Source organism: Brachyhypopomus gauderio, chromosome 6 (assembly GCF_052324685.1).
Source record: "Brachyhypopomus gauderio isolate BG-103 chromosome 6, BGAUD_0.2, whole genome shotgun sequence".
In the NCBI taxonomy this organism is placed as follows: Eukaryota; Metazoa; Chordata; class Actinopteri; order Gymnotiformes; family Hypopomidae; genus Brachyhypopomus; species Brachyhypopomus gauderio.
The window spans coordinates 11,066,029-11,093,848 of NC_135216.1; the positions used below are offsets into that span (position 1 = coordinate 11,066,029).

The 27,820-nt window shown below is 39.4% G+C and overlaps 1 protein-coding gene and 1 long non-coding RNA gene across 2 annotated transcripts; one reads left to right on the forward strand and one right to left on the reverse strand.

Annotated features, from left to right (window-relative positions):
* The first annotated feature begins 202 nt into the window (after positions 1–202).
* LOC143516219 (uncharacterized) lies at positions 203–13,562 on the forward strand. The gene is made up of 3 exons (XR_013131610.1): positions 203–472; positions 11,725–12,278; positions 12,384–13,562. It is a non-coding gene; the product is annotated as an uncharacterized LOC143516219 (long non-coding RNA).
* Positions 13,563–23,810: 10,248 nt separating this feature from the next.
* On the reverse strand, positions 23,811–25,279 carry sostdc1b (sclerostin domain containing 1b). The gene is made up of 2 exons (XM_077007783.1): positions 24,965–25,279; positions 23,811–24,728 (listed from the first exon to the last, which is right to left on the reverse strand). The coding sequence occupies exons 1-2, from the start codon at positions 25,158–25,160 to the stop codon at positions 24,322–24,324; spliced, it is 603 nt and encodes a 200-aa protein (XP_076863898.1). The 5' UTR covers positions 25,161–25,279; the 3' UTR covers positions 23,811–24,321.
* Between the last annotated feature and the right edge of the window lie 2,541 nt (positions 25,280–27,820).

A 27,820-nucleotide genomic window follows, 5' to 3' on the forward strand; every position in this document is an offset into this window, starting at 1 on the left:
CACACACACACACATACACACACACACACACACACACACACACACGCTCTCTCACACTCACTCACTCACTCACATTCTCTCTCTCTCTCTCTCTCTCTCTCTCTCTCTCTCTCTCTCTCTCTCTCTCTCTCTCTCTCTCTCTCTGTGTTTCATGAACTCCCATTCTCCCGTTATGTACACCCAAACCCAGATATGACATCATACTGGTCAAATCGTAGCTCTTTTATCCAGACCTCGCATTGGGCTCTCGGAGCCCGGCTGCTGTCCTGTTGGCATGAACACATGTGGAAGTCTTTGGATTTTATGCCACACTTCACTCCACCAGAAGTCTGCGGTGAGCTAGTTTGGCAGGACAGCCCAGACAAGATGTCCATCATTGCCAAGGCCGTCCAAGTGGTAAGATCATTGAAACAGGCAACCCTGTGTGAGGAATCAATGAACTACAGGTTGTGCTGGAGGACCCTATTTGAAGGTTTGTCTGATAACCACCAAGAGTTGATAAGGATGTTTGCAGAATATGTTATTCTTTAGGCTGTATATGTATCTCTTCTGATCTAGACATCATTTTGCCCTTTTATCTTCTCATGTATGTTTTGAAGGAAGATTGTTATTAGATTTTTATATCAGTGTTGATTTGTTTAAAAAAAGTTAAGTCATAAACAACCTAATTTTAAGTTGTACATTTACATATAATTTGTATTGGTATTAGAAATGATACATTATTTTTATTACATACTGTATATATTTGTACAAATTTACATATTATACAAAATATATTTGTATGTGTTATTTATTTATTGGGTTTGATTTCAGAGATAACTAACAGTGACAACAGGTAATTTTCACAGGCATTTTATAGTACAACAGCTGACTTAACGTGTGGCGCAAACTCAACATTCTACGTAAATAGCACCACCTAGTGTAAAACAACAACTTTGCAATATGAAAATTATAGCATATTGCAGAATGGTATTTATCTACCCTGGTATGAGCCTAATTTAGTCTACATAGGAAACTGTGCCTCTTTATGTCAGTTTAATTGCATATCACGGGTTGTAGATATTTGCACACAACCTCTCACTACCTCATTGTCTTCTATTGGTGTGTTTGTCTGGTGTATATGTTTATCCTCTCAGATCAGGGCATCACTGAATATGAGCATCATCATTTTTCATTTAATTTTTCTGTGTTTAGAGTGAAATAATGAGGGGCTTGGGGATTTTGTTTTTTTTTTGCCAGACCAGTTTCCAGAAACTTTCCCAGCTGGAGAAAAGTACGGCCAGTGAATCCATCATACCAAAATGCATAAAACCCTGGAAGACAAATGCCATATTATTTGACGGTCTGTAGGTTTTCCTGGTTTCATGGCATACTGTGTTTACATAATCAAATATCACTTTGAATATTCCTTTCTGAATCTCAATCATAATATAATTTATAACATACTTATTTTAGAACATATAGTCGATCTGTACAACTTACTCAAATATGGCCATGGTCTTCAGGTATCTGGCAGACACACTTCTTCACTTCTTACAGGTCTTTATTAGCTTCACAGAATGTGCACTGCTTTAGCAATCAAACCCATGAGCTTGGGGTTACCAGCATCGTATGGTACCTGCTCAACCAGGTGAGCTACTTGCTGAGCATGAATACATGCTTTTTCACATAAGTCAACCTATAGCCAAAGGAACATGAGACAGCAACAAACCTACTGGAAACAGCACACGTTAAGGATGTGCGGCATTGGTTGCATTAGTTGCATTGGCAGTGTACCTAACTCAAACAGATAACGAACTATGGGTTTCCTCAGAAAAGGTTGTCTCAATTTGCACTCTGTTAGGTGTAAACTTAATCAGCTGATAAGCTAAGTTGAGACATCGGAGAAAAGAGGGGTTAACTATTGTATAATTCCAAATATTGATATTAGTAATTAACCCCCCATTGAACCGATTGTATTGGTGTTCATGGAATAAATATAAAATGCCTAATTTGTCTATAGTTCTGAAAGCTGATGATGGTTTACCAATTCTAGGATTTAGAAAAAGACAGGGCAGTATTTTTTTGAGGAATGGCCAATGATCTTTTTTTTTGGCCCAAATTGAAAGTTTGATATAATAGCATATAGTGTTAAACCCTTTTTAAGCAAAAAAAAAGGCCTACCTGGTTATGACTGAATTAAAGCAGAATTTCTTCAACATTCCACATGCATGAAAATTAGGGGTGGGAATCGTGTACTATCTCACGATTCGATTTGATTCCGATTTTGGGGGCCACAATTTGATTCAAAATGATTTTCGATTCAAAAAACAATTTGATTTATAAAAATAAAAAATCAGTCTATAAAATCTGCATGAGCTACTTCAGTCTGCTTTGCAAGACAGAATCACAAATACAGAAAATAAAGTGTCTTTCACTTTTAATTAACAAAAATAATGTGCTTTGGTAAAATAAAATGTTTTTTGTCAGAGCCGACCCTGACCAATGTGGTGCCCTAGGCGAGATTTTGGTTGGTGCCCCCTGCATCATCAATCATTGGGTTAATTGTGTCACTATTAAAGAAACAAATAAAAAGCAAATGACTTAAATATTACCATATAACAAGCAATAAATATAAATGTGTTGCACAAAAAATATTTTAAAACTATTTTACATAACGATTCTAAGTCGATAATATGATTGGTTGATAAAACTGCCAATCTATAATGAAAGCTCTCGATGTAAAAGGCAGGCGTATGCGACAGATAAACAGAAGTTCCTGGGGGGAGGGCATTTCTTTCTTTTACCTAGAAACAACGGTGTGAAATATTCTGATTGGTTGATTTTTTATTTCAACACTAAGTTTTTTTTCCAGCACAAGTACGAAAAGTGGATTTGAAAGCCGATTTATAGGAAAAATACAAATTATTGGTGAAACGTTATTAACATATATTACATATAATAGATAAAGCATCCTTTTTAAGATCAATTAACCTTCAAAGAAGGCGTTGAAGTCCCTGATGGTTCGCCAATGGTATTGTGTTAATTCACCACATATTACCATTATTACCTGTTTTTTGCCGCCTTTATTCCTCCATTTTTCTCCTTTTTCTACCATGGGCACCAGAGGACTTCTGCCTTTTTGACGTCTTTACGAGGAGATGTCACTCACTCTGTGGTGTACAGAGAAACAGTAACGAGGTGCGCAGAGCGCACGCAGGAGGGGGGTTTGGCACGCGGGTGATAGGTGTGTGTTGTGATTTAAGAATTAAGAATTATTAATTTGACTAATATTATTAAACAATGAAATTATGATTATGTGGGCATTGCTTGTTTTCACATTTATTAATTGTTCATTTGTAAAAAAAAAAAACAAAAAACAAAAAAACAAAAACGCATGCACGCGAGCGCCCCCCTATACAGACGGCGCCCCTAGCATTTGCCTATGTCGCCTAATGGAAGGGCCGGCCCTGCTTTTTGTTGTGTTACCAAAATTCTTTAGCTTCATTTTGCAAGCTCTCAGGGCTGGCTCGAATGCAGTTCCCCCAGCCGTTGCTAGGGGCACCAGAGTCAGTCCCAGACTAAACCGGCGTAACCGTACACAGCCAGGCCCCTGCTTTCACTGTGGTTGCTTCTCGTTTAATGGTGTCTCGCCACCTCTCTCTGTTATGCTTTCTCTTTACTTATCGGTTATCTATCTCCTGCGTCGCTTCCTGACTCTTCTCAAGTTTTCCCAATCCTGTATTTCTTCCTATCCGTTTTGCCTTTATTTTTGTAAAGGGTTTTATTTTGCTGCGGCATTTTTTGCCAGTTACTTCTGCTGGCATCCTTGGTTTCGTTTTCGCGTTGCATTTATCCGCTCTGTTTTTTAGTTACTGTTGTTATTTTGCTTCTTTCTCCCGTCTCTCTGCGGTTGAGTGTTACTTTCCACACGTTGTATTTTCTATTTACTCCATGCCCTCACGGTTTTTGTTTCTATTATTTTCCGCGTTGAGTCTTCCGCGTTGTTTTGTTTGTTTGTTCTGGGTCGCTGTGCGTGTTTCCCTCTCACTAATACATTTGACAAGTATCAAACATCTTGCTCTTGCGAGCCGGCACTTTGGTCCACCCTTCTCTATATTATTTCACTTGGGTCCACCCTTCTCTATATTATTTCACACAGTGTGTACATTCCCGTGCTCACCGCGTTACACAAGCCTTGCACACAAGCTACATTGTGTCAAGTTCCGTCTTCCCTGGCATTTGGTAAAAACCAAAATGAACCCATATTTTTGCCTTAAATGAAGATGGGACAGGTTGAATATCTCTTTCGTCCATTTGTTTTGAAACTTTTTCGCACATGAGTGTGTCCCAGAATCTGCTGCGTAAAGTCTCGCGTAATTTTGTAATTACGTAAAGCGAGACTTCACCACGACTTAGAATCGATTTTGGGACATTTAAAATTGATTCTGAGTCGTAGTAAATGAGAATCGATTTTTGATATATGAATCGATTTTTTGGCACACCTCTAATGGAAATATCAAATTTGCTGCAGGGAAAAATGAAAAGAGGCTTCCCAGGAATGTGGAGACTCTATCTGTTTTTATTCTGTAATGAGTTATGTGGCATGTAAGTAGTTTAGACGCAACACCTAAAATATGTAATGTAGTGTCAGTCATTCAGTTTTAGGATGCAACCCAAAAGTAAACACCAACTATCAGACTTCATGTAGAGCTGAGGGGGTCAAATGGAGCACCAGTTCAACTTACCCCCAAGGGGGTGAGTGACTTTACCCAACAGCCACCCTGATTGGAAACTAGAATCTAACAGCCCTTAGCTACACTTCTGCTAATTCAGTCAAATGTTAATGGTAATGCATCAACATATCTGATATTTTAAAGTGCATCAACTATGATGTGAGATATGATTATATCAAATTTTCAGAATTTAACAAGGAAAAAATATGATTACCACTTAATTCATATGGTTCTTCCTTCCGCAGAGAGATGGAAATGGAGAATGCAAACAAAATTTAGGGCCACATGACAAAAATTGTATTTCACCCAGATATAAGTGATGGATTAGCTTACCCACTGGCCTATCCTGTTCTCTCCTAATAAAATTACTATAGAATAAATATATTAAGCTCCAACAAGTGTTTACTCAGCTTTCACTAATAAGCATCATAAGACTTAATAGTAGTACAACCCAAGCAGTAACACATTCAACATTACCAACACAGGTAAGAGGTGGAACTGAGCTACTAGTGACTGCAGGTCTGCTCCAAACACCTTATGCTGCACACATGATCCATGCTGCACACGTGTGATCCACAGCCCCCTAGTAATCACTAGTGTGTGTTTGTGTGTTCTGACTGCACAGATGGGTTAAAAGCGGAGGACAAATTTCGATTGGGGTGTAAAAATCACAATTGACAAAATATGGCACATTTACATTTACATTTACATGAGCAATAGCTACATGAATTTGAGATGCCACAATTGCACAGCTACACACAGATGTTCCATTGCAGGATTTTGGCTGAGGATTAAATTAAAAGCAAATCAGAATTAAACAAAAAAAAAAGATTAAACTGGAAGCTGAGAGTTGAATCCTGTTGTTTTACTTTCACCAAGTTGATGTCTGATCAGGACATTCTCTTTCTCAACCAGAAAGCTGCCATAATTATACGTTATTCTTTGCAGCAAGACACACAAGACACACTTGGTAGGCTATAAGGATTGGTTTGATTTGGAACTGGTATTGCTGTATTTCTGACTGGCCTGTAAAGCAGTGCAGCCCTCTTAGAGCACAAATCAGTCACCAGTAATCTTTAGAGGCTTTTTGGAAACAAGTACACGTTCCATCATATCCTGTAAAGAGCAATCTAAGCGAACAGGCACATTAAAATATTTATCTTTAAAAAGCCATTTAAATTGGTCTTCTTAAAATGAATCATGCTGGAATTATGTTGTGGCTGTTCTGTCCCTCCATGGACATTTCTGTGGGATGAGTGCATGCAGGGAGAGAACCGCCCGAGTCCAACCATTGTTCTTTATCCTCTCGCCATTAAAGACGACTGAGGAAATAACATGTAGGTTATATATAGTTTAACAAAATCAGCAGCTGTGTCCTTGAGCTCCGTGGTTTCTTACTTTATTTTGCCCTGGTCGTATAATGGCACCTAAGCACTTCGTTTTAGTGAGACGTGAATGTGAAAGAATGTTTCACATTAAAAGAAAATGAGGTTAGCGACGTAATAAACCTGAGACTGTAATGTCTGACGATATACTGACGTGATATTGCATCTAGTGTTAAAGGCTGAGATGTGACATGGACAAATCTGCCTATAAACACTCTGGGTATGAGTTACAGCTATGATGAAAGCTGGGAAAGATTCACGCCTGCGTTTGGTCGGATATTTGAAATTAAAATGTAAGAACCATCTTTTACCTCAAGGGGGCAGTAGAAGAAAATTCAAGTTAACACTTTTGCAGAGGATACGCAATTAGTTATGTCTTTGAAATCCGTTGGGGACAGAGAAATGTATGCAGTTTATTAATTGGTATCTTCTATTGTCACTCTATTCCTACTTCTATTTCCATAATTTAAATTTCAAATATTTGTATTTTTACCACATTACCACACGTTGATTTTAAAAGCAACATTCTGAAAAGTACAGATCCATCAACTATGGATAGAAATGTCCACTATGAAAATGATCATGTGAAATTCTGTACATGACCTCTTTGTGATGGTATCTGGGAATCTGGAAATATTCATGCAATGAAAATGCAATGAATAGAACACACATTCATTCACACACTAGTATTATATTCACACAGAAACCTAAGAAACCCCAAGTTTTAAGATTAGTTTAATTAGCATTTTATTAACTTCTTTAATTCTACTTGAACATAAAGTAAACACCATTCCATAATACAATTTAATTTAGTGTAGAAAAATTATAATCTTATTTTGAAATATAAATGCTTTTTGGATCACCTTAAGTTATAAACATTAGAGCACAGCACTCATTTATTTCAGTGGGCTCACAGTCCTCCATCCAACACAGTGATATACCCATCAGTGCCCCGCACACCCTTCACAATCCACCGCTCGTATCGCTCCCTGTGGATGTACTGGCCAACCTTAGCCATCAAATATCACCTTACTGGGCAAGGGGAGCAGGACCAAGCAGGAGAGGAGATCTTCCCATCACTCATCTACAGAGAACAAGAGACGCTAAGCAGCCTCCTACCCAGAACGAGCAGGGAAGAATGCTCCTGAACATCTCTGTGCCTGATCCTATTCAGCTGAGCTCCAGACTGTGATGCAACGCAGGCCGCCAGAGGAAACCAACGCTGCCAAGCATGAGGTCACAGGGAAAGGAACAGTGGTGTCATGTGGTTGCACACTTTCAGCGGTGACACATAATACTTAATGAGGGACAAATAGCACAGTATTTTTTAACCTGCATTTCCTCTCTTCCTGGATAGAGTATCCTGCTTAACAATAACAGTCTCGTGTATGGGAGATGCAGTTGCCATGATGTGTAGTCTCATCATTACCAAGGATACTGAAGATCAGTGAAGATGCGGTGTTTAAAAGGGGAATTACAAAGCAGACAGCAGACTGCAGCAATGACCAGGGGCATTGCAACTTAAAAGGAATGTGTATTTCAGACTTCTGCACAATGGATGGGGTCTGTCTTATTGCTCTTATGTTTGATTTTAATGCATAACTCTGAAAAAAGAGTTAAACACCTAAAAAGTGTAACTTTTTTACAGGATTAATGCAATTTTAAAGGGATTGGTTATGTTTTTGGAAATGCATACTCATAAAAGGTGAAAAAACAATAAATGGGTGCAAACTGACTTTGTTTGTCATTTGAAGAATACCCACAAGCACGCACACACACACACACACACACACACACACACACACACACAAAGTTATTTTAAATTATATAAAATTATATAAAGTATTATATTTACAGGAAGAGATGACAGGAAATAGACAAAGGCTTGAGGTTTTCCATGCTTTCAAACATGTGTTATATCAGATCTGGTAAAGCAAAAAGGTAAAGCAAAAGAAACCTTAGCTAACCAAAAACACAATAAAAAGGTTGCATTTAAATTGTTGTCCACACTTTAAGTGATGGATTGTCAATCTCAGTAAGGTGTCAAACCACATCAAACACATGCAAAAAACATGCTGTTTAAAAACGTGCAGGTGTGAGCAAAGAGCCATGAAGCCTCACGTCTAGAGGCTTTGGTCTGTGTTCTTCACATGTTGCTTTTTGAAAAGATAAGACCGAGGATGAAAAAACAAGATGGATCATATTGTTTGTTATTTGTTTAAACTCAGATACGTCATAAACTGTGTTCACTTAAACTCATATACATCATGCCCTGTGTTCACTTAAATTCAGATACATCATGCCCTGTGTTCACTTAAATTCAGATACATCATGCCCTGTGTTCACTTAAACTCAGATACATCATGCCCTGTGTTCACTTAAACTCAGATACAGCACACCCTGTGTTCACGTAAACTCAGATACAGCATACCCTGTGTGCAGGTAAACTCAGATAGAGCATACCCTGTGTTCAGGTAAACGCAGATACAGCATACCCTGTGTTCAGGTAAACACAGATACAGCATACCCTGTGTTTAGGTAAACTTAGATACAGCATACACTGTGTTCACGTAAACTCAGATACAGCATACCCTGTGTTCACTCAACCAATCAGTCAATGTGAAATTATGAAATTAATTTATCAATACACAAAACCAAGGAAATTAAGCAACATTTCTTCATATTGAGACACAATTACTTTTAAACTTACATTTAATGGGTAGCTAACAGGTCAGTGAGGTTGTTCAAAGTGTCAATACAGGGAAGAAGGAACAAAAACTCAAAACAAACAATATCATCAATGGTAGAAATCTAGTAAATAAACTGATCAATACCTAAGTACATATAAATTCTTACATAGTAAATCTATACATTAATAATAATAATAATAATAATAATAATAATAATAATAATAATAAGAAGAAGAAGAAGAAGAAGAAGAAGAAGAACCACAACAACAACATCAACAACAGAAAGATATAACGACAAAAGTGGGTCTTATTACAATAGGCTTTGTTTTTAAGATAAGCAGGCTACTTAAGTGCTGTATGCAACTGTGATTGAAGCAGAGAGCCGAGAGCGTGGGGCTTTTCTCCAGGTTGCTCTGATCCTGGGCCAAAACAGGAAGCGTAAGTCCAGGAGGTGTCTGAGGGTTATGTGGAGGAGATCTGGAAGGGAAGCACATGTCAGTACATTGGCAATACTTTGCACAGAGGAAGGGGAAGAGAGCCACATAAGAAAGGGAACATTACAGGCGGGTAAACTGGGGGGAAACGAGGAACAGGTGGGGCTGGTTAAAACTCAGGTGATCTTGATTGATTGCACCAATGTGTTTTGGGGATGGGAGCAGATCTGGGTGTGGCAGTGACAGTCTGAGAATCAGGGGTGTGTGAAAATGTGAGCCAGACGAGGTCTGTCTTAGTCCTTCAACTGCACTATTGATGGTTCATATCCTCAGCCTAACATGGCCAACACTCTACATTCATTGCGTGAGTTGCTAGTTAAATCAAAACAGTGGGACAGTCTCAAGCCTACATACACTTTAACCCCTCTTTATGCCTTATGAGGTTTGGGCTGCAGTATCGCACAGCAACCTACTGCCTTAAACCATCAGCCATAAACTCAACACATTTCTGTTGGCATACAGAAATAAACCTCATGGTCAGTCCATCTCTAGGCATGACTAAACGACAATTTTGCACAAGACTGGACCCACTAAGACATTCAAGAATCAAGCATGTCGTGCAGTCACAGCAAAGGGCTCAAGTAGAGAGTCAATGGTACAATATGAGGTCCAGCGTCAATACTCGCACAGACTGGTCCTGTCTCTTATACAGCCCAAACCCAAAGACTGTAGACCAGTTGACCCAGGGCAATGAGTCTAACCTCTTTCCCTAGTGTTCAGAAGTTGAATTAAGTTTGCTTTTATGTTGGTATGTTAAGTGATATACACACACTCACAAAAAACTTTAAAATATAAATCGGTCTTCCTTGAAGCTACAGTATTAGTGAAGAGTGTTATGTATTGATGAACACCTTTTGTTCATTACAGAGTCCTGTCACTTACTAGACTGTCTGCATACGTGACTGGGTATTTTAGTTCTAGCAAGTTGTGTAATGTTTTATGTTTTGAGATTAAGCTTTTGATAAATCCTGCTTGACTGGGATGTATTGTATGTATGGTATTACTGTTTCTATCCTTTAAGGTCGAATCATACCTATCATGTATACTTGTTTGTATCCATATTAATGAGTTATAGTGGTCAGTAGCTGGATGGTAGTATAGGGTCATTATTGGGATTGGGAGAGAAATGGTGGTAGTAGCATTCATATTTCATATACCTTTTATTTTGTCTTATTTTTTCTGTTCGTCTGATGGAGTGATGCTAGCAAAGGCCACTTATGTTCTTTCAACACAACAGGAAAGCCATCTGATGGAGGGACATTAATTGTGGTTAGGAATTGTGTAGAATTTCTTGTGATATTTGTGCAAATAGTGTTTTTGGTTAGTTTGACTAGTTCTTTTTCTATTTTAGCGTCCAGGTCTGATGTATGTAGTCTTTCAAAGAAAATTCGAAATGTTTTATTTATTTCCTAGACTGTGTGCATAATCCTTAAATACCGGGATTATTGTTTTTTTCCTCATTTAGTTTGATGAGATTTGCTAATATGTTTCCAAATGTCTTAATTCCAACTATTTAGTTGCTTACTTACTAGCTGATATATCGGTGTTGCCTGTGCACAAACAAAACTAGAATTATAACGTGAAAAACAACACAGAAACAAAAATGAGATAAACAGAAGGAAGAGTGGAGGGTCTTAAGTGAGAACTTGTACATGGCTCAAAAAAATGAAGGGAAGTCCTTCAGTTTCCTTCATCTGCTAAATCTATTAACTGTTTTAAGTGGGTCCTGAAATCTTATTTATAGCTTGACTTCTCTATGAATTTTTTAACCTATTTGTCATGGTGCGCCGGTCCGAGCCTATGAGGGACACGCCCATTTCCACACACTCAATCTAGTCTAATTTTCTGTGCTGAATTTCAGCTACAGTCACACACGGGGGTCGTTCTACTTTTGTTTCAACTGTAGTGGACTCTGGCTTGGCTGGTAACTTGATGGGTCAGAGCTTTGCTAAGACACTGGGGATCCAGTGCATTCCTCTGTCTTCCCCCTTCCACGCCCTAGATGGCAGGACCGTGGGTTAAGGGCTCATCACGCACATCACCCCCTAAGTCTGCTTAGCCATTAATGCACACACTGAATTGATTTCATTTGATATTTTTCCTTCTCCATCACAACACCTCACGTTAGGAACCTCTTGACTGCGAGCTCACAATCCCAGATTGTGGGTTGGTTGTGGGCAAGCAACCACATCACAGAACTCCCTCATGTTCCATTAGAAAACATCTCACTATGTCCAAGCCCCTTCAAACCACCTCAGTGGAAAGCCTGGAGAGTCATTGACCGACACCCATTCCTGCACCCTACACCGACAGACGTATTCAACAGCCTTTAGCACCAGTTCTGGATGCTAGGAGTGCCGGGTTCTGCCAGCATGTATGAATGAGGTCAGACGGGGGTTCCTGGGTAGATCCATCATCGCTTTTACACTCTCCTCTGCAGGAACTTCTTTTGCAAGTTGGAGAAGTGCGAGTTTCACGTCTGAGAGGTGAACTTCCTGGATTACATCATCAGGGAAGGGTCCGTATGCATGCAGCCCTGCAAGATGGAAGTGGTGACCGGGTGGCCTATAAACCCCCAAAACCACCCCTAAACCCTTCGTGGTGGAGATAGATGCGTCTGATGTTGGAGCCGTGCTGTCCCAATGGGCAGGTAAGGAAGGCAAGCCTAGGCCAGTGGTATAACCTTCTCTTAAACTGTCTCCTGCAGAAAGAAATTATGGAGTTGGTGATCACACCAGGGTCAGAGATTCACAGGGACATTGTGCATCATGTTGCCGCCTGTGTGGACTGTGTGCGCAGATAAACCCTGTGCACACCACCAGTGTGGAGAAACCAAGATACATTGTTTGGTCGACCAGGTTTCTATGATGATGAGGTTCATCCCACTCCCAGGGTCGCCCGTTGTGCTAGAGACTGCAGACTTCCACCACTGTTTTCCAGCTCAGGCTACCAGAAGATTTTGGGTCTGTCTGGCATTTTCAGTTTATATACCGGGTATGATGAGAGCTGCTAAGCAAACTCATCACAGTAAGCCTTATATCAGGATACCATTCCCAAGTCAACGTACATGCAGGTGAAGTCCTGCATCTCTTTTGCCAGGAACATCCTGGGACATGGAGTGTTTGCCTCTCCTGGGAGGAGACTGAAGTCCTCCACCACAGCCTTCAAAAAGAAAGCCGACTGCAGAAAAGTGAGTTGCCAAGCTGCAAACCTTGAGACAAGTTATGGTTGGCAATGAAGGATGGCTGGGTAGGGCGTAAAAACAAGCTAACACGCAGGTATGTAGCACAGTGGAACGGATAAATGACATCATGGCCCTCTAGAGAAGAAGATGACCTCCCCCTGTGGACCTGGAGGGAGGCCCGGCATACCAGGTGCGTGAACTAAACTAAGCAAATGACCCCCTCATTATTAGCTTAATCCCTGCACTTGTTACTCATTCCCTGTCTCATTCACCAGGTCACTATTTAACATCCACTGTTCCTGCCATCTTTGCTGAGCTGTGCCGTTCAACGCCAGAGACAGAGGTTCATTCTGCTGCTCCTGCTGTATTGTTTGAAGTAATCGGTTGAAGTTTTTATGTTTGCTTTGAGCACTTTTCAAGTCCAACTATATAAAATTTTATGATTAATATTAAATTGACAGCAACTTATGAGTCTTCATAGAGTATCAGGACTCCAGGTTGAAACTGATGCATTTCCTGGGCCATCATCAGCATTTGTCACTGCTGTTGACGCACAACATAAATATACAGATGCCTCCACTCAAGCAATCAATATATATTTCCCACAGCACTGCCCTCAAGATCTGGTAGTTTGCCTTTTCATTTACAAGTATTTCATCAATTGCAGGTCTTTTTTTACCACCATCATGTATTGGCCTGGTCACTGGTCATTGTTGTAGTAAATGTGATTGCCTGTTTGTCTCTTTCTACCTTTCGTCACGATAGTCTATTTAAAAGTGACCAGCAAAACTACATTTCAAACTGGTGGTTTCTTCTGTGTACACCGAGAACTACACAGAGAGAACACCGAGAGTTTCTCTGTGTAGTTTTCTGTAGCTTTTGCTTTGTTTCTGATTTCTGGCTGTAGAGAGGATCATGACACTTGTTATCTTAAGCAGAGTGGGTGGCGATACAGGTACTAAGCTCCAGTGGAAGACTCTTCCCCATGCTGAGTGTCCTCTTCAGTCAAGTTTGGCCTCAGTGACTTATCAGCCAAGGCAAGTGTATAGTTTTTTCATGACATGCATTCATTCCTCCATGGGTTAGCCTGCATGTTTTGGGCTCAAGCAATTTTTATAGTTTTTCAATAATAGTCTTGAATTACAGTGAGCTTTATTTCTTTTCTTTGCGACTTACCATAAACATTTGTTGATTGTAAAATCTGTGCCAAACTATAATGCATTATGTGTTGTGCCTTTATTTTTTACAATGATGTTCTGGCAACCACAGCTGCCTGTAATTTAATGTAAATTTGAACTTTGAAATAAAATACTATAAAATGTCATAGTGTCGCGTTCCGCCTCCTCCGTCTGCTCCCTTGGGCTGTCCTGCTTGTGGTATGAATGTGTGTTTGTCTGTGTGTGCCCATATATTGTTTCACCCGTCTATTGTCTTGTTATCGTTATCTGTTGCACTTGTATCTTGTTAGTGTCTGTGTATTTAAGTTTGCATCTGTCATGTCGTTGCTCGTTTTTGTGTTTTGCTGATCAAATATCGTTCTGTGTCTGCAACCCTCTCGCCCTGGCATCCTGCCTGACTTCGCACATTACAGAAAGACGAGCCAGTGGATGCCAAAAGAAAAACGAAGTAGAAAGCGGAAGCAGCGTCGCCCCCCCTCTGCCCACAGTGCCTGTGCTAATAAGAGCCAACGCCTCGGGGGGAAGGGACTTGAAATTCTTCCCGAAGTTTGCCGACGACTTGGGAGAGAGGAGTGACTCCACCTACAAGGGGGAGGACTAGCTGGCTGGTGTCCATCACGACTTCTCATGGGTGGTGGCATCAAGAGAGAAGGTTAGCCAGCTAGTGAGGTGTTATCTTCCTCTGTTCCTGGGGCACCTCAGCTCCTGCCTGTGCCTTCAGTTTGGCTCCTCCCTCCTAACAAAACCTGCGGGATAGCAGGGTGGTCCTTCCTTCTTCAGTCCTGGTGGAGGGGGGGGGGGGGTCACCACCCAGTAGGTGAACTCCTCTCCAGAGTTAGAGGAGAACCAACAGTCAGACCAGGAGTTGTACAACCTCTACAAAGGATGAGGAGTACTCTGAGGAGGAGTTCTGGATCACCCGGAGGAGCATATGGAGGAGCCTCCCCCTCCATCGGACCAGGAGAGGGAGGAGCCTTCCACCACCTCCATCTCCAAGATGGAGGCAGAGGACAATACCAGTAAGCACCTCTCCAGAGATGGTCATCGCCCCCAGGTCAAGGCCACCCTCTTGGAGGCATCTGAGGACTCTTTCTTGGAGGGGGAGAAGGAGGAGGAGTCAGTCTGTGTGTACCACAGAGCAGTCAGTCTGTCTTTGTTCCCATGACTGTGTCTGTCCTGGTGCTGAGTTCCTTAACTATTTTGTGTTTCTGATTATCAATAAACATTCTGTGTCTGCATCACTCTAGTCCCAGCATCATGTTTTACCTCCTGCCTATCACCTATAATGTAGCTGTTATTTCTAAAGCATATAACTGTAAACAGGTTCACAATGAAATTTATCATAAACAAACAACAGTTTTCAACTGCGAAATTCATGGTTGTCAAAAAAGCAAAGTCTTATACCTTGTCACCATTCTTTGTTGTTGAGGTTTTGGCAAACACAGCTGCCAGCATTTTTCCGTAAATTATACTGAACTTTTTTTCATTTCTTTTTTTTTTTTTTTTACAGTGTAGGCTTTCACAGGGCACTTTTAGAGCAGATTTATTTATGGACAACTTCTACAAGTGAGATTCTAGCATCTAATCTGGATAATTTATTGCTGACTGAAAGTAAAACGTCGTTTGTCTGAGGTGAGTCATCTCCGTATGTAGCCGGAATGTTACTTGATCTTCTGAGACCTCAGGAGTTCAGGTAACCACACAGGTGAGCTCGACGTTCGCCTCTTTGGTGAGGGAGTTGGATTTTCCTTATATTGATTTTTTCCTTCGTCTTTATCCAGGCTGTGTATTGCAGTAGAGGTTGAGTAAATCTTCCAGGAGTTCTTCCACTTAACAGATTTTTCTGCTGAAGATGGGAAGTGGAGTTTTCACGGAATTAGTTGGTTTAGGGTTTGGAGCTGAAGACCACAATCTTGATGATGGTTTTTGTAGAAGTGTACTACTGCATTATCATCACAGTGTGGAGACTGTAGAACTTGACACATTGTAAAGATTATCACATCCCAGCAGACTTTCATGCATAATTACATGTTCCCAGAACATTAGCTGGGACGATGATTGAGGCAACTAGGGTTAGCAGGTAGAGTGACTGAGGTAAAAATTTGCTGGGAGAGAGGGACAGCGTTAGCTGGGAGAGTGAGACAGTGTTAGCTCGGAGAGTGAGTCAGTGTTAGCTGGGAGAGTGATTGATGTAAACAGCATTAGTTGGGAGTGTGAGGTAAACACCTCTAACTAAGAGAGTCCTGGCAGCCCTCAAGCTAGAGATGTTGACCTTCCTAAGCCCACCTACGCTATTCATCTGTGAGGCAATGAATGATGTCACTAGAACTCAGAATAACAGATGAGAGAGAAATATAATATTACAGATGCAATATTAAATATATAATTTAATTTAGTTATGGCTTGTAATTCCTATATATATATATATATATATATATATATATATATATATATAGAGAGAGAGAGAGAGAGAGAGAGAGAGAGAGAGAGAGAGAGAGAGAGAAAGAGAACAGGCAAATCTCAAAATCCCAGAATTCGTCTAGAATTTATGCCCTATCTTGGAGTAGATGCCAAGAATGGGACCCAAAAAGATAATTATTATTATTTTGTTCCAATGGGGAAATATTCACTGTTGTAAATCTTGCTGTCATTTAAATATTAAAACTAACCTCTGACAATGATTTATTGCCATTTATGCCATTTATTGCAGATTTATAATAAATCACTCCCACTTATAAGTGCTTTTATTTACAGTGGCTCCAGGTGAGACCTGTTGGCTCTGTTGTTGGAACCTTTACAAAGTCTGTTGCCACTTATGAGTATATGAGTGTGATGAGTCAAACATTATACACACCGCAGAAGTGATATTTTTATGGTTTGGTGTAGTCTACATAGTAGTATCTTTATTACATCATCAGTCAAGAAAGGTTAGCTGTAATGTCTGTGGGCTATCGTATAACAAAATACTGCACGCTTGCTTTGCACTCTACAATAATAGCCTTTGTAGCAGACTACTGGTATTCATTTTGCTAGTTTAGAAATCCGAACCAACACATAGCTTTGTGATGGTCAGGTCTTTGTGCTGGAAAAATGATATAGTTTCCTTTCTCACCCTGCTTAATTGGCAAAATTGTAACCAGGGATAAAAACACACTGGTTCATTTATGTGATCTAAAATAGCTGATTGTATTTTCAACACTAACCAAGTGAAAGACAAAAAATGTAATCAAGGGTGAGGACTTATAATAAGACCAGTTGCTATGCTCGGTAATCTTTGTAGAAATACATTTTCGGTATTGATTAAAAAAAGTCCAAAAACATCAACCTGTGAGATACTACCCAACACATGGAACACTTCCTGAATCTGAACACAGTACTGTAGAATTTTCTTTCCATAGTTCTTTTGTGGAAAGCAATGTAACAATATAAACAGAATTTTTTAACAAAAGTAATAACATAATGAAAATATTTCATAAACTAAATTCAAATTTTTTTGTGAGTTTCTTTGTCACGTTTGGCCCTCCCCCATTTGTCAACCACATCCATGTTTTCATTTTCCATGTGTTTCTTTGTTTTGGTTTTAATTTCCATGACCCCTAGTTTAGTCCTACGCTCGTCGTTATTGTTTGCCCTTGTGTCTAATCTATTTCCCCATATCTTTCCCTTGTGTGGTGGTCATTGTACGTAACCTCCATCTGTTTTTGTTCCAGCCCTGTTGTGTTTATAGCCCTATTGTCACGGTGAGGCGGCCCCCTACCGGCCGCCTCTGTCCACAGCGGCTGTTGTTGTTGTTGTTTGGTGACGTCATGTGCGTCCCTCAGGTGGGCGGAGCCCGTGATCCGTCTCACCTGAGGGTCGTTTGTTTGCCTATATATGTCTTGTCTTTGTACCAGTTGACCGCTGGTCATTATATCCTTAATTTGGAGATAGTGCACAGGTTTTAGGTTTGCACACTTTCTATTAAACCATCCTTTTTCCCTGAGACTTGGCGTGATCGCTTCCTTTTTGTTGCTCACACCGCCCGTCACACCTATTTTCATATGGTCTTTGTGAAGTCTTGTGATGTGCTCTGTACATCTTTTTGTTGGTAATCTGACCTTGGACCGTAATGATTCTGACTTTGGATTTGCCCCTAATAAATCTCACTCTTCTTAGCGAATGCATCCACCTCACGATCACCCTGTCTTACATTTTTGGAGTGAATTAGGGGTCTTTTTGAATGTTGTCTGCCAAGTAAACAATGCATATTCTGTTTGTACCTTCATACCTACAGAAATTCTTCCTGAGTTGGGCTAAATTATATTCTTTTTTTCTGCCATAACTATTTGTAACACGATACATGTCATGCTTCTCAAATGACATGCTCTAATGATGTAAGAGGAACCAAGAGCCAGGAAAACAGACCTGTCATTCAGTTGGCCCAGGATCAAGTATTACATGTTTACCTGTATTTTTTAAATTGGCTGTGAACACACTAGTGAAAAACCCTCATTTTGACAATTCATTCCTTTTTCATTTTCTCCACATCCAGCTTCAATCCATGCAAAATACTTTGAAGCTAAGAAAAAATAATTGAATAACAAGTTGGTTAGAAGTTGGGCCCATGAAATATGTGCCAAGCAAATACCATAACCTCTCTGGTTAGCCTTTACTTAGTAACAGGCATAGTTTATTAACCATCGTTTGTTAGCCTCACTCTAAACCAACATGGAGAGATGTAATTTTTCCCACCTACCAAGAGCAAAATGTGTTCTGTCTGGTATTAGACAAAGCCCTGGACTCAACTTGAGAAGAGGCATCACGTGACTTCACACGGGTCATGCACAGTGTGTAAAGTGTCTAAAATATCAGACAGTTTAAGAGAACTACGCCTAATTTAAGGTTACCATGCAACAGTACTGTTGTTAATAAAACAATCTGTGTTGATAATCGTTCGCAATTTACTAAATTATTTCCAAACGTCTCCACTTGTCACAGCTGCAGGTTTGAAAAATACATATCCAATGCCACCATGAAGTCAAAATAATAATAAAATAATACTAATAATTATAACTCAGAGTATTTAAGTTTATTATTATTATCTATTACTTGGCTTGGCTTTCAATTGCTTTTTCAAAAACATTTAGTTTGTGTAGAGATAAGATAAAAATAAATAAATAAAAATAAAACCACAGTGCTAATATAATTAAAGTAACAGATTGAGAACTACTTGTCATGCAAAGCATATATTTTGTGCCAATCCTCTGCCCAAATTGAACAACAAGTTCTGTTTGGGTTAGTATATCTGGAGTTTACTTCTGAGCACTTCAGGTTTAGCCATTGTGTGCACTTTGTTCATGAGAAGACCAAATTTAACAGTTATCGTAATTGGACTTATTAAAAGTGGAAACAGGGCACCCTGCTCTGAAACACTGAGAACCATTATTACATGAATCCTGGTGTGACGGGCAGGGTGAGCGAAATGAAATGGAAGCGATCACGCCAAGTCTCAGGGAAAAAGGATGGTTTATTATAGAAAGTGCGCAAACCAAAAACCCGTGACTTGATCCAAATTAAGGATATAATAACCAGCGGTCAACTGGTACAAAGACAAGACATATATAGGCAAACAAACGACCCTCAGGTGAGATGGATCACGGGCTCCGCCCACCTAAGGGATGCACACAACACAACAATACAGGACATCTGCCGCTGTAGACGGGGGCGACCAGTAGGTGGCCCTCCATACCGTGACACCTGGGGTTTAGCTAGGAGATTAATGCATGTCCCTTTTAGCCATCATTTCACCCAACATATTGGGGGAGCTTAGGTGTAATACTTTTATTAATTGCCTAGTTACAGAAAGTTCTTTAGGTTTGAATATAGTATGTTTATTTTGTGTGCAAAATTCCAAGTAATCTGTCATTTTTGTCAATCTGTCTTTTCATCTAAGTAATGTGAAGTTGATGAATTCAGTATGAAGGAAACATTACTTTCTGGTCATATTCTGTACATCACAGATACTTTTTCTGTTCATTATATCCATTGCATTACTCAAAAATCAATTAATTTAACAAATAGACACTCACATGTTCTTACACACATACATTTATTTTGATAGCTTCATGAAGAAAGTTGCGGTAGCTTGTGATAACGACACCATGTCATTATCTAGAGCCTTTTAAGAACTAATCATTGTACTCGGGAATCAGCCTGAAGAAGTCAAAATCTTCAAAAGCAATCTCCTACTTACCATTTACTACTCATCAAAATAATGTCATTTAATTTCATTTACTGTCTCTCTCACTCTCTCTTGCTCTTAAGCACACTCACACATGCACACACACACACAAGCACTGAGAGCTTCCTGGGCTTGTGAAAAAGATTAGCAGCATGGCTGTTCTTGGCTTCCTGAGCTTCTACTCTGGCCTAATGCCTGGTAATAGCTGGAGATTATATCATGATTAATCGTGCATCATTATGGTGGGGATTGTTACCACATGCAGACTGCAAGATCATTTTCCAGCCCACACCTGCAGAAGTGCGGATTTCAGCTTTCTCCCTTTAGTGACATATTTCACTTTCATGTTATGTAGGTCTAAATGGAGGGAAAACAATGAAGTCATATCTTCAACCCTATCTTTATTTCTAATGATGTCTTCTTAAGATGTCTTGAGCTGATTATATCTTAATCTCTATCTGTTGCAACTGCATTGACCTATCTATTACCAGGGAAAGAACTCAATGCATCTCCATTAATGGAAAAAATACCTTATTTAAAATGTTTTTTAAAAACACTTAAAACACTTAATAATATCAGCAAGGTGTCATTGTCTTAAATAAAACTCAAGACAATATAGTTTGTCAAGCAAGTTTACCACAATTTCACTTAAATGCTCTATAATAAAACTTACAATGGTCTGGTGGTTAAGGAACTGGTCTTGTGACCAGAGGGTTGTGGGTTCAAGTCCCTGATCTAAGACCATGACTGAGGTACCCTTGAGCAAGGCACCTAACCCCAACTGCTCCCTGGGTGCCTGGCTAGGGCTGCCCACCGCTCTGGGCATGTGTGCACCACCGCCCCCTAGTAATCACTAGTGTGTGTTCTAACTGCACAAATGGGTAAATGCGGAGGACAAATTTCGATTGAGGTGAAAATCACAATTGACAAATATAGCATATTTCCCAAACGTCAACCTGTTATCAAAACTGTTCATGGTTTTATCTACGTTCACCTGTAGTAAAAGTAAAATTTCTGATGGAATAACCATGTGTGTACACTATGAGAAATAGTCATGTAACTAAAACAAATTATGCTACTTTCAGATTAATTTACAAACAGGCCTACTTACGATAGGAAATAAATCACAGGACTGTTATATGGACTATGTGTTTCATGTTTCTTTCATCTTTAATTGCAATGCTAACTATTACTGTAAGTGTATTTATTAACTATTACTGTATGTGTACTGTAGTTTTGTTTTAAATACACAAAGATGTCAGAATTTTTTGTCTGTTTAGACAATTCACTACAGTTATGTTACATTACAGAATCCTGGAACTGGAATAGATGGGGGGTGGTTATACTTAAAAAAAGATGTATTTTGTGAGATCTCTTAAGACCTGTGCAAGATTTTTATTTATGTCTGTGTGGTTTCGCGTTTGGCAACACAGAAACCCCAACAGTGGTGCAATAAGGAATTCATTTCCAATATTAAAGCATATTTAACACTATGCTTTGAGCTTTTTTGTTTGAACAGTGATATGCTATTCGTGATAACACACTCCCTCTCATGTTTTATTGTTTAAACAGGACAGCTGTGGTATACATATTTTACAGACGCTCTGTTGTATAAAATGACAACCTTGCTAGATCTCGTAAAGTTTTTTCAAACTGGCAGAACTACATTTTTTTCACTGAATGATTTTTCCCCCGCCATGGCCCCTCCAGGGCTCAGTAGTAAACAGAGATTAAATTACAGTTAATCTAAGATATCCTTTTAAATAATTTCACAACACTCAATTTAATATGTTACAAAAGTGAGCAATGGACATGATATGTGACTTGAAGGATTATTTTATATATTTATTTTGTTACACAAGACGGATATGAAAAAGATTAAAATTGGGCTGTAAATTAACCCCTCTCAGTATCAGATAATAGGAAATTAAATTATCCTGCTCAAGTCTTTTGGAGATTAAGATTTCTGTGAGATAACAACTGGCAGTCATGAAGCCGGAAGAAATTGGTCTGGATGAGGATCTTGGCTGCTCCATTACGGATGCATTTTGGAGCATATTTGAGCGTGTGAACTTACATCCATCCATCAGGTGTCTTTCATCTGCCCAGACACTGTCAAGGCCATATAGATCCTACTCTCAGTCATTACATGGCTGTTGCATGTGTGTGGCTGAGGTGCACTCCAAGGTTTTTGTACCTGAGCCAAGAGGAGAGATGAGACTGAAGTGTGGGAGTGGGGTGAAGCACTGGCAGACTACGGTGTGATGACAAGGTGAGTTACAAACTGCATGTTGCAGGAATTAGCTGGAACTGAAGGCTGCCTGGGGCAGTATAATGTGTGACTTTGAGTTAGAGCTTTGAGTGATAACTGACTGCTGTGAAATGAGGCACTGGGATGGAAAATGATACAGTGAGCTGGAAGAAGCAAACGAGCAAGATAAATGGTTGAATTGGCAGTGGAATTAAACGAAACATCTCCCATTTCAATTGCGCGACTAACAGGTTTTCAAATAATGTTGTAATGATAGCTGAATTCAATGATTAGGATGATAAAGTAAGGCACTGGGAAAGGAACTTTGCTGCCTGACTCTTAAACGGTAGCTTATTCTCCAGAAGACTCAGACATGTATGCAGGCATTTTAACTCCTACTTTAATAAAAGTGACTTTTGGAAGTATTGCAAGAAATTCAGGTCATAAATATCAGTAAGCCCGTCCTCTTATTACTTGCTGCCTGGGAGGGAATCTGTTGTTGAGGATAATTGCAGTTCCTGAGAGTCTGACCATGCTAACTGCAGCCATGACAAAATTTCTAGGCTACTAGGTTACTAGGCTGTCAACGTAAGATGTATACTGTACATCAGCATTCCACATCCTTGCCATGTCTGGGCCATTTCCTCTGCCTTATACCAGGTAATTTCATGAATCTCAATGAAATTGCCTTTGATAGACCATGGAAAAATATGAAGGAAAAGTGCAGCACAATTTACACACACACACACACACACACACACACACACACACACACACACTGATCCAAAATCAAATACACGTGTCCAGAAAAAAAATAACTGACCTCATTCCAGAGTAATAAAGTGCTCAGTGCATGTGAATGAAGGACTTGGTGTGATGTAGCTTAAGCATTTCCTCTTCTGTCAGACTGTTTTGAATTCACTTGTGTTCAGCACTTCATTACTGTTCTACTACAACAATATAACAATATAGGAAAAGTGTATCTGATTTTGGAACAGTGTGTGGAAAGCAATCTTTCAGTCCTGCTTGGAATGACCTGTTCTTACATCTGCAGCCAGCTGGATGATTTTTGAGTCAAACAACATCATCTACCTGTTTAAAAGCTTCAAAATGAGAAACATTTAATCACCCAAAACAGCTTTGCAGTCTAAGCCCTTCCTCACTTATAATTCCTAATTGTTGTTATTATTATTCATATTCTTCAGCTTATTACAATAAACAGCAACACAACATATAATAATAATAATAATAATAATAATAATAATACATCAGAATAAATTGTGAAAATACACAATGTAACTAAATCTGTGTATAAATGTGAAAGTGAGAAGCGTTTTATGAACTGCTGAAATGCTGGGCCTGAGGGAGGGTGCTTGGTAAGTACAAAACAGCGCAGCCTTTAGAAGAGGGAAACAATAAAGTGACTTTCCAGAAACATGTTACTGCAAAGGGAGGCAGATGTGCCTTGGGCTGAGGGTATTCACAACAGTGCAGCATAAAGGTTCTCACAAAGGGATGATGATGATGATGATGATGATGATTATTATTATTATTATTATTATTATTATTATTATTATTATTATTATTATTATTATTTATAATGACCATTTCTCATTTGCACAGTTCATCCTAGGAGTATCATAGGAGTGGCTGATGCCTACAAAATGAATGACACAAATCATAACAAGCAAAATAAAACTACCTGGTTTATTGCACTCCGTTTATGCAAATGTTTTGAATGTATCTGATAAAGGCACACCATATTGCTTATGCATTATCTAGAAATTATACAAAGACAATATTTCACTACTGTACATTTTCCTATTATGAAAAATACTGAACTTGACATACAAATATTAATTTAAACAGTGACACACTGCAAACATATTCTTTACACTACTGATGCTCTTTAAGGCTAAAAGTCTCCTTGTTTGGCCAATTTTTTATATTGTATAAAATGGGCACTTGAACTAAATCATTTTCCGTGATTTACTTCAGGCAAACACACACCCACAACATGAGTCCACATCAAAGAAGCCAGCTGGACTTCTGTGTCTTATCACGCGTCATTGTTGTATAAATTCATACCATCACAGGTCATTGTCCTTCCGTGAGAGAGACGAATATCTTATTGACTGACGTTGTCTCTATTTCCGCTCAGAGAAAAATTCAATCTCCTTCACTTAACTTTCCATTTTAACCTGCTACACTTCTGCACTCTTGCCTCGAGTCTTCTTCGTTTTGGGGTTCTTGACGGGCTGGGCGCTCGCGGAGCTGTCTGACGTGAACGCCGAGTCGTTGTGCTGGCGCGTGTAGCGCTTACACTTGCAGGACGTCACGGCGGTGATTTTGTAGGTGCGCGTGCTGCCGTCCTGGCATCTAAGTCTGATGCGCTGGGTCCGCGTGCGGTCGTTCACACAGCGCCATTCTTGAGCGTCCCGCCGACCCCAGTAGCGTCCCGTGTAACCTCCACCGATCCAGTTAGGCAGCAGGTGAGTCGGTAGGCACTCTCCGGCACATACTAACTCCTTTACAGCGTTCAGACTGGTGCACTGCCCATCAGATATGTATTTAGTGGATCTCAGCTCCCTGCATCCAACCTGACTTTGCTCTATATAAAATAATAATAGTAATAGTAATAAAAACATAGTGGAATATGAATATCACATATCTCAGATATCTGATATATATATATATATATATATATATATATATATATATATATATATATATATATATATATATATATATATATATCTCAGAATAATCATTTATGCATCATTATTGTAAAAATAAACATTAAACATCTAGACCTGAGCAATTATTTGTCTTTGGGTAAATACGCACCAACTTGCGGTCTGTTTTCCGTGCGTCTTCCCCCATTCCGAGCTCGATTTAAAGAGACGTTGTTAGGAGTTTCCAGGAATGAGGTCGCCATACTGGCATTGAACGTTTCGGTGGCATCATTTTTGACACCCTGACAGCTCTTCAACAGAACACAGAGGAAAAGCAGCAGCTGGTAACAACTGGTGTTACAGGGCATTGTGGTCAATTGATTTGGGCGGCCACTGTTCGGTGAGTCCTTGAAATTTTCATGAGCGACACGATATTACCTGTTACTCACTTACATGTTTATATACCCACCCCCTCTCTGGTCAAAAGTTCGTGCCTGGATGCTAAAGTCTGCAAGAAATGGGTGTGCACTTACATTTTAACACGCCTACCGATATCAGAAATTGCATTTGATCATTCTTGAATGTTGTTTAACCTGTTAATATGTTGTGCAGAATTTCCTTTCCTAAACATGTGTGCATACATATACAGTAATTATGTAAAATATGCACACTGTATTATGTAAACATCAATCAGTGTCCCAGCATTCATTCCTAATTATAACTGTCCTGGATGCACAGATCTATCAGGAAGTGAATTAAGTTTTTGCAGTCATGCAGTGTGACACCAAGGGTAGAATAAAGGTTCATCTGGGGTTTCCTTTTTTGCAATAGAATTTTCTTTCTTTCACTCAAGTAGTTTGTCACAGGATTATTTAACTTGCAAAGAAATAGCACATTTTCACTGGTCTGATTAGATAAACAACCTGGTGGGAGGACATGTCATTTTGTTTTACATTAGTGGTATTTCGTTAAAATATTAGTTTTAAAAAATGAGCAGTCGATACTATATTGGTATAATTTAATAATAATATTCAACATTAATTTACAAATAATCAGTATTGTTCAGCAAAAGCGTATGTAATTGAAAATGGCCTGCAAAGTTTTCATGGTGTTGGTGAATAAAGCCATTTATTTCATTGATGTGCCAACGCCTGATTAACAAAAGCACATTTTGAGTTTTTTTGGTTAGTATTATGTCTATTTCATAAAGCATGTAGTGATGAACCATGCTCCTATCCTGCTAGAAGAAAGATTCATTTTAAGCATGAGCTCTGTATTGTGTCTTGGGCAGAATGGAATTTTGTGCATTCTATTCTAAACTGTGCTGCAAAGCTCATGAATGTACAGCAAACCCTCGAAACCGGATATGCCTGGATTATTTTACCCCAAAATTATCCAAACAGGTGTCTCCGATGAGCTCACCAAATGAATGTATGACACAAACGGTACGGAGGCAACACAAAGACCCATGCGCTCTTTATTCTGCCGAAACTGTGTAACTCTGCAAATGAACCAAGGGTCTAATTTCACTCTTTCCTCAGGCGTTCACTATCAATTCATTTGACTTATCTTGCTCACACACTTCCATGATTTAAGGTGCAGCATGGCACATGAATATTTTGCCGATCTTTCCATATCGTTGAAGAGTACCTTTCTTCACGTATTTCCAAAAGCCAACTGCCAAAAGAATCTCTTATTACTCCGTTAGTAATATTGTTTGGAAGTTATGGGGGGTTGGGGAGGGTTATCGGGATGCTGTGAAAGATAACCTCAGGGCCTGAAAGTGGAATATCAATGCCATATGATACGAGGTGGCATTCGCTAATTTCTTCATCTGAAAAACGGATATTTGAGAAAGTCCCTTTATGCTCCTGTAATGACCCTGACAGACCCACAGACGGGGACGTGGGTATAACCCTCACCAGAGACTTTGGGGGAGGGGGGTTACTGCACTGAATTATGAGCATATTGATATGCGACATGACAAGAGAACACTAAACAGACCCTCGCTGGCCCACAGGGTGAGATGCTCCCATGAGACAAGGGGCAGTGGAGTCAGGGAACAAAGCTTTCAGGAACAGCTAGAGAGCTCTATAGAATTCTGGATGAGTGCCTAAGGATGTGTGCAACAGGACCAAGTGTGGGAAAGTGCATTGTGGAGATCTGGGAGTCATGATCTCCTGTGTGGCACTGTGGAGATCTGGGAGTCATGATCTCTTGTGTGGAAATGCTTGCCTTGCATTCATTTCACAGCCTCTTTGGACAGTTAGTTGATTTTATTTACTCATTTGAATAGCCTCAGTGATCAAAATGATAATGATGATGATGATGATGATGATGATGTAGTGATGGTGATGATGGTGATGATGATAAGAAGTGATGAACTAATTCTAAAATTCAGTGTAAAAACATGCTTATTTCATTATGTTAATAATGGGTATGCCAGCCTGGGTTTGTAAATATCACAAACACCACACTGCAGTGAGAGTGCAGGAATATCACACATGGAAGTTTTTTCAGAGGACAGAAGCTGCCCTCTACTGTCATAACCATTACACTACCCTAAATGCCTGAGGGCCTCCTTTAGACTTTGGTCCTCTTCTAATAAATAAATATAAATTAATAAATAAAAACATACATAAATAAATACATAAATAAATACAAACAACTGCAATGTACTTTGGTAAGATACATAGAGGATCTAGAGATATAAAAATAGTAGTAAAGTACACAAAATTTCCAGAGAAACAGGTCTGCTCATTTATGGAATGCACATTTAGACCACATAGATTGATAAAAAAATTTGCAGACTTAATTTATCACAAATGTATTCACTCGCAAATTCAAATAATTGAAAAAACAACAACTACAGCATGAAGCCAATTTACACCATTTTAGTAGTTTCATATAATGAGAAGTATCTTCCTGGTTTACTCCGACATGTTCTCTTCTTCTGCGGGGCCGTCTGCTCTTTCTTATGCGTGAACCAGTGCAGCTTTTGACAAGCCTTACAAAACTATCAAACCAA

Bases quoted from the DNA above. Each gene is read 5' to 3' on its own strand.
- sostdc1b (XM_077007783.1), bottom strand. From the start codon at position 25,160: ATGCCCTGTAACACCAGTTGTTACCAGCTGCTGCTTTTCCTCTGTGTT. The intron at 24,729-24,964 runs GTGCGTATTTAC...TATTTTATATAG, and splicing joins GGAAAACAGACCGCAAGTTG to AGCAAAGTCAGGTTGGATGC.